This window comes from Entelurus aequoreus, linkage group LG02 (assembly GCF_033978785.1).
Source record: "Entelurus aequoreus isolate RoL-2023_Sb linkage group LG02, RoL_Eaeq_v1.1, whole genome shotgun sequence".
NCBI classification, from domain to species: Eukaryota; Metazoa; Chordata; class Actinopteri; order Syngnathiformes; family Syngnathidae; genus Entelurus; species Entelurus aequoreus.
Window position 1 is genome coordinate 7637071 of NC_084732.1, and position 7500 is coordinate 7644570.

A 7500-nucleotide genomic window follows, 5' to 3' on the forward strand; every position below is an offset into this window, starting at 1 on the left:
ATACTGCTTCTTAATTGCTGAGTTAGTTGATACAAAAGTTGTGTTTATTTTATCTTTTCATTAACTAATTAATAATTAATTCAAATATAAATATTTTAGATAACATTATATGATATGTGTCAGACATGCATCCATTAGGAGCCTTTGTTTGCTTACTTATAATGAGCCTGTCTTTAAAACCTGCCGACGGCTCTGTTTCCAACTTTATTCAAAGGTCCTTAAATGCACCGCAGTTATGTAAAATGGAATCTTGAATTTATAATAATAATAATAATTGATTTTATTTGTAAAAAGCACTTTACATTGAGCAAACAACCTCAAAGTGCTATAGCGTATTTAAAAAAAATAAAAAAATAAAAAATAAAATAAAATAACAAATAAAAAAATAAAAACAAATTTAAAAAAATTAAAACGAATTAAAAAAAATTAAAACAAATTCTAAAAACAATTTAAAAAAATAAATAATTAAAAGATAATAAAAAATAAAATAAAAAATAAAAATTAAATAAATAAATAAATAAATAAATAAAACAATTTCATTAAAAACATTTTAAAAAAATACTAAAAAAATGTAAAACATTTTTTTTTTAAATTACATTTAAAAAAATAAAAAATTAAAAGATAATAAAAATAAAATAAAAAATAAAAAATAAATTAATAAATAAAACAATTTGATTAAATAAAACAACAAATAAAAACAAATACTTGAAAAATAAAAAACATTTAAAAAAAATTACATTTAAAAAACTAAAAAACTAAAAGATAATAAAAAATAAAAAAATAAAAAATAAATAAAACAATTTGATTAAAAAAACAACAAATAAAAAAAAAAACTTAACAAATAAAAAACATTTTAAAAAAAATGACATTTAAAAAAATAAAAAATTAAAAGATTATAAAAAATAAAATACAATAACAACTAGAACAGCCTAATAACTACAACTAGTATGCATATATCTAAAAAAAAGGCTTCATCCGATGCTCCCACAAATAGATTGTTTGTAATTTAAACCTTTCTTCTTTCAGCTCATCCCGGTCCACTAATGTATGAACGCTTGAGCGGGAGCTTTGATGTTGTTACGACGTCTGTGTCGACAAAAGTTTAACGCTGGCTTCGCTGCTCCCAGGAGGAATGAAGTGTTTTGCATCCCTACAAGGCGTGTAAACTTCCACCATTTGACTCAAACAACAATCATTTTTATCTCAGATTTCAATACCTCGTCTTTTATAACTGGCAGATTTAAATGAAAGAAGAAAATATTTGCATATTTACAAAAATATTGATATTATTTATTGTTTATTTATTTATATTATTACATATCAAATATAACATGACTAAATATTAGTAACACAATATTTACAAGTGGCCCCCATTGGTGTTGGCCCTAAACAAACACAGCTGTCAAACTCAAGGCCCACAGAACCATTTTATGTTGGCCTCTAGATCATTTTGTGTGGCCTGCCACTTCATTTTATGTTGGCCTCTAGATCATTTTGTGCGGCCTGCCGTTTCATTTTATGTTGGCCTCTAGATCATTTTGCACGGCCTGCCGTTTCATTTTATGTTGCCTTCTAGATCATTTTGTACGGCCTGCCGTTTCATTTTATGTTGCCTTCTAGATCATTTTGTATGGCCTGCCGCTTCATTTAATGTTGGCCTCTAGATAATTTTGTATGGCCTGCCGCTTCATTTAATGTTGGCCTCTAGATCATTTTGTATGGCCCGCCGTCCTCATTTTAATGTTGCCCTCTAGATCATTTTGTATGGCCTGCCGCTTCATTTTATGTTGCCTTCAAGATAATTTTGTATGGCCTGCCGCTTCATTTTATGTTGCCTTCTAGATTATTTTGAATGGCCTGCCGTTTCATTTTATGTTGCCTTCTAGATCATTTTGTATGGCCTGCCGCTTCATTTTATGTTGCCTTCTAGATCATTTTGTATGGCCTGCCGCTTCATTTTATGTTGGCCTCTAGATCATTTTGCACGGCCTGCCGCATCATTTTATGTTGCCTTCTAGATTATTTTGAATGGCCTGCCGGTTCATTTTATGTTGCCTTCTAGATTATTTTGTATGGCCTGCCGCTTCATTTTATGTTGCCCTCTAAATCATTTTGTATGGTCTGCCACTTCATTTTATGTTGCCCTCTAAATTATTTTGTATGGTCTGCCACTTCATTTTATGTTGCCTTCTAGACAATTTTGTGTGGCCTGCCACTTCATTTTATGTTGCCCACTTGATCATTTTGTGTGGCCTGCCACATCATTTTATGTTGCCTACCATGACATTTTAATTGGCCGGTTGCTTCATTTTATGTTGCTTACTACAACATTTATGTGGCCTGTCGGTTAATTTTATGTTTCCCGCCACATCAATTTATGTTTTCCGTCACATCATTTTCTTTGGCCCGCCACATCAATTTATGTTTCCCGCCACTTCATTTTGTTTCCCGCCGGATCATTTTGTTTGACCCGCCCCTTCATTTTTTTTGGCCCACCACATCAATTTATGTTTTCCGCCACATCAATTTATGTTTCCCACCACATCAATTTATGTTTCCCGCCACATCTATTTATGTTTCCCGCCACATCATTTTATGTTTCCCACCACTTCAATTTGTTTTTCCCGCCACATAATTTTATGTTTCCCGCCACATCATTTTATGTTTCCCCCCACATCAATTTTATGCTTCCCGCCACATAATTTTATGTTTCCCGCCACATCAATTTATGTTTCCCGCCACATCAATTTATGTTTTCCGTCACATAATTTTGTTTGGCCCGCCACATCATTTTATGTTTCCTGCCACTTCATTTTGTTTCCCGCCGGTTCATTTTGTTTGACCCGCCGCTTCATTTTTTTTGGCCCGCCACATCAATTTATGTTTCCTGCCACATCATTTTTTGTTTCCCGCCACATCATTTTGTTTGGCCCGCCACATTAATTTATGTTTCCCGTCACATCATTTTATGTTTCCCGCCACATCAATTTATATTTTCCGCCACATCAATTTATATTTTCCGCCTCATCATTTTATGTTTCCCGCCACATCAGTTTATATTTCTTGCCTCATCATTTTATGTTTCCTGCCACTTATTTTTTTGTTTGGCCCGCCACATAATTTATGTTTCCCGTCACATCAATTTATGTTTCCCGCCACATCAATTTATATTTCTTTTCTCATCATTTTATGTTTCCCGCCACATCAATTTATGTTTCCCGCTATATCAATTTATATTTCTTTCCTCATCATTTTATGTTTCGAGCCAATTCATTTTGTTTGGGCCGCACCATCAATTTATTTTTCCCGCCACATCATTTTATGTTTCCCGCCACATCAATTTATGTTTTCCGCAACATTATCTTATGTTGCTCGCCACAGCTTTTCTTGATGCCCGCCACATCAATTTATATTTCCCACCACATCAATTTATGTTTCCCGCCACATCAATTTATGTTTCCCGCCACATCATTTTATGTTTTCCGCTACATCATCTTATGTTGCTCGCCACAGCTTTTCTTGATGCCCGCCACATCAATTAATGTTTTCCGCCACATCATTTTATGTTTCCCGCCACATCAATTTATGTTTCCCGCCTCATCATTTTATGTTTCCCGCCACATCATTTTATGTTTCCCGCCACATCAATTTATGTTTCCCGCCACATCAGTGGCATAACAGTGGTTAATAGTGGCCCTTTCAGTGATTGTGTGTGTGTGTGTGTGTGTGTGTGTGTGTGTGTGTGTGTGTGTGTGTGTGTGTGTGTGTGTGTGTGTGTGTGTGTGTGTGTGTCTCCCGCAGTCAGGTCTGATCCGCGTGTCGGAGCACGAGTATTTGATCTCTCCTCTCCCTCAGCATCTGGCCAGACGTCACAACTTCAGCGCCCCCGAGGGCCACCGCCCCCACGTGCTCTACAAGCGCTCCGCCCAGCACGCCGTCCACAACCCGGCCGGCGACGCCCCTCCGCCCACGCCCGCCGGCCGTCGCCACGACGACCCGCACCCAGGCCCGCCCAAGCGACACTTCTGCGGGCGCCGCAAGCAATGTATGTAAGGAACTTCCTTTCCCTCCTACTTTGAGCAGACAACAACTCTCGGGATGCTACACCGCCCGATCAAAAAGCATTTGTATTGACAGCTGCGGCTGTGGGCAACCTCCAGATGTCATTTTATTTTGTTAACTTACTTAATGAGTGGTCAGCATTCAGCTGCTTTTATCGAGCTCTGCGTGCACTTTAAAATGTTGTCGTACTGTTAAAATGACCACGTCAGCGCTAATACTGCTAATACTGCATATACTTGTCCACGTCACCATGAAAGGTCATGCAAAATTGACGCCCTAACAAGCTATCTATCTAGCGCCCTGTTAGCTACTCATCCGTCCATCCATCTTGATTGTCAACCCGTGCAGTCCAGCCCTGTTCGTGACCAACTTGGACCGGCGCTAGCCAATGAGCTCGAAGCCTGCCTGTCTCATTGTCCAGCTCTGCTCTTGAGGCGTTGGGGAGTGAGGCGTACACGGCGTTCTGTCGCACAGCCACGTTAGCTGGTGGGTTCCGGGCCACGTGAACGTTAGTAAACCTCACACCCCGGCAACGTTAAGAGCGGTGCTGGCTAGCGAGTTGGCTTTTAGCTCAGTAGCTAGCGCGCCTGTCTCTCGGCACCTGTTGCTTTCCATTTTGGTTAGCTAGCGAGCTATCTTCCAGGGTAACTACCGAGATTATGGATCCATTTATATCTGCGTCAAACTGTTTTATGTCGTCTTTTATAACGTTTTGGTAGCACTTTAGGAAAAGATTGGACAAAATCCTGGGAGGAACATAAAGTACGCGGGTTACACTGACATCTGTAGCTTTCAAATTTGGTTAGCTAGCGAGCTATCTTACAGGGTAACTCCCGAGATAATTGATCGATTTATGGACAAGTTAAACTGTTTTATGTTGCATTTCAGAGGCGTTTTGGTAACATTTTAGGAAAAGTTCGGACAAAATCCTGGAAGGGACATAAAACACGCAGGTTACACTGACATCCGTAGCTTTCATTTTGGTTAGCTAGCGAGCTATCTTCCAGGATAACTCCCGAGCTAAGTGATCCATTTATGTCCGAGTTAAATTGTCTTATGTCGTCTTTTAGAGATGTTTTGGTAGCACTTTAAGAAAAGATCGGACAAAATCCTGGGAGGGACATAAAACACGGGGGTTACACTGACATCCGTAGCTTTCAAATTTGGTTAGCTAGCAAGCTATCTTACAGGGTAACTACCGAGATAATCGATCCATTTATGTCCGAGTTAAACTGTTTTATGTTGCCTTTCAGAGGCGTTTTGGTAACATTTTAGGAAAAGTTCGGACAAAATACTGGGAGGGACATAAAACACGCGGGTTACACTGACATCCGTAGCTTTCAAATTTGGTTAGCTAGCGAGCTATCTTACAGGGTAACTACCGAGATAATTAATCCATTTATATCTGCGTTAAACTGTTTTATGTCGTCTTTTATAACGTTTTGGTAGCACTTTAGGAAAAGAACGGACAAAATCCTGGGAGGGACAGAAATCACTCAGGTTACACTGACATCCGTGGCTTTCAAATTTGGTTAGCTAGCGAGCTATCTTACGGGGTAACTCCCGAGATAATTGATCCATTTATGTCCGAGTAAAACTGTTTTATGTTGCCTTTTAGAGGCGTTTTGGTAACACTTTAGGAAAAGATCGGACAAAATCCTGGAAGGGACAGAAATCACACGGGTTACACTGACATCCGTAGCTTTCAAATTTGTTTAGCTAGCGAGCTATCTTACAGGATAACTCCCGAGATGATTGATCCATTTATGTCCGAGTTAAACTGTTTTATGTTGCCTTTCAGAGGCGTTTTGGTAACACTTTAGGAAAAGATCGGACAAAATCCTGGGAGGGACAGAAAACACGGGGGTTACACTGACATCCGTAGCTTTCATTTTGGTTATTTAGCAAGCTATCTTCCAGGGTAACTCCCGAGCTAAGTCATCCATTTATGTCTAGGTTGAATTGTCTTATGTTGTCTTTCAAAGACGTTTTGGTAACATTTTAGGAAAAGAACGGACAAAATCCTGGGAGGGACAGAAATCACTCAGGTTACACTGACATCCGTAGCTTTAAAATTTGGTTAGCTAGCAAGCTATCTTACAGGGTAACTCCCGAGATAATTGATCCATTATTGTCCAACAACGTGTCTCTGTCCGGCTGCTGCTAATGAAGGCGACAGGTGATTAGATAACAAGCCCCAGCTGGGCAATCTACTCACCTGCCGCTGGCTTCGAGGCCGGTCCTTACACACCCCGCTCGGCGGCAGGCTCGCAGGCCACGCCCCCCTCCACAGTTGTCTTTCAGAGACGTTTCGGTAACATTTTAGGAAAAGAACGGACAAAATCCTTCTCGCCCCTCACAGACGATCCGGAACTTCCCGCCGAGGACCGCTTCGTCATGCCGGACGAGTTCGCCACGTCGGACGGCGAGGGTCCCGGCAGGCCCAGGAGGTCGCCCATGGACTCCAACAGGGTGGGGGCTCTGAACGTGAGACCCTGGTGGTGGCGGACAAGAAGATGGTGGAGAAACACGGCGGGACGACGTCACCACCTACGTCCTCACCGTCATGAACATGGTGAGGACTTTTTAATACTGAACTAAAAGTAATGTTGATATCGATTAGTTAGCAATTAAATTAATTGACATGAAATATTCCACTATAAACTATTTTTGGGGGGAAATATTGCATATTTTGTGTTTTTGCCGTACAAATACATATTTTTCTTTAACAAAAAGGGACAAAAATATAACTTTTTGTCAACAGATAGATATTAAGTTGAGCTTTAGATATTTTAGCATTGAGAGCAAAAACAAATATTAATATTTGAGTAGTTTTTAACATTTTAATGACTGAGACTCTTTTGGGTCCCGGGACCTATATATGTATGTATATATGTGTATATATGTATGTATATACTGTATGTGTATATATGTATGTATATACAGTATGCATATATATGTATGTATATATGTATGTATATACAGTATGTGTATATATGTATGTATATATGTATGTATATATATGTATATATGTATGTATATACAGTATGTGTATATATGTATGTATATAAAGTATGTGTATATATGTATGTATATATGTGTATATATGTATGTATATATGTATGTATATATGTATATACAGTATGTGTATATATGTATGTATATAAAGTATGTGTATATATGTATGTATATATGTATGTATATATATGATATATGTATGTATATACAGTATGTGTATATATGTATGTATATATATATATATATATATATATATATATATATATATATGTATATATGTATGTATATATGTGTATATATGTATGTATATACTGTATGTGTATATATGTATGTATATACAGAATGTATATATATGTATGTAATATGTATGTATATACAGTATGTGTATATATATGTATATATTTATGTATATACAGTATG

The 7500-nt window shown here is 37.8% G+C and overlaps 1 protein-coding gene across 1 annotated transcript in view; it reads left to right on the plus strand.

Annotated features, from left to right (window-relative positions):
- adamts18 (ADAM metallopeptidase with thrombospondin type 1 motif, 18) overlaps positions 1 to 7500 on the plus strand; it is a 131767-nt gene that overhangs the window by 9648 nt on the left and 114619 nt on the right. Inside the window, 4 exon segments of the mRNA XM_062070620.1 lie at positions 3802 to 4045; positions 6425 to 6547; positions 6550 to 6594; positions 6597 to 6637. Coding sequence (XP_061926604.1) covers positions 3802 to 4045; positions 6425 to 6547; positions 6550 to 6594; positions 6597 to 6637 — 453 coding nt within the window.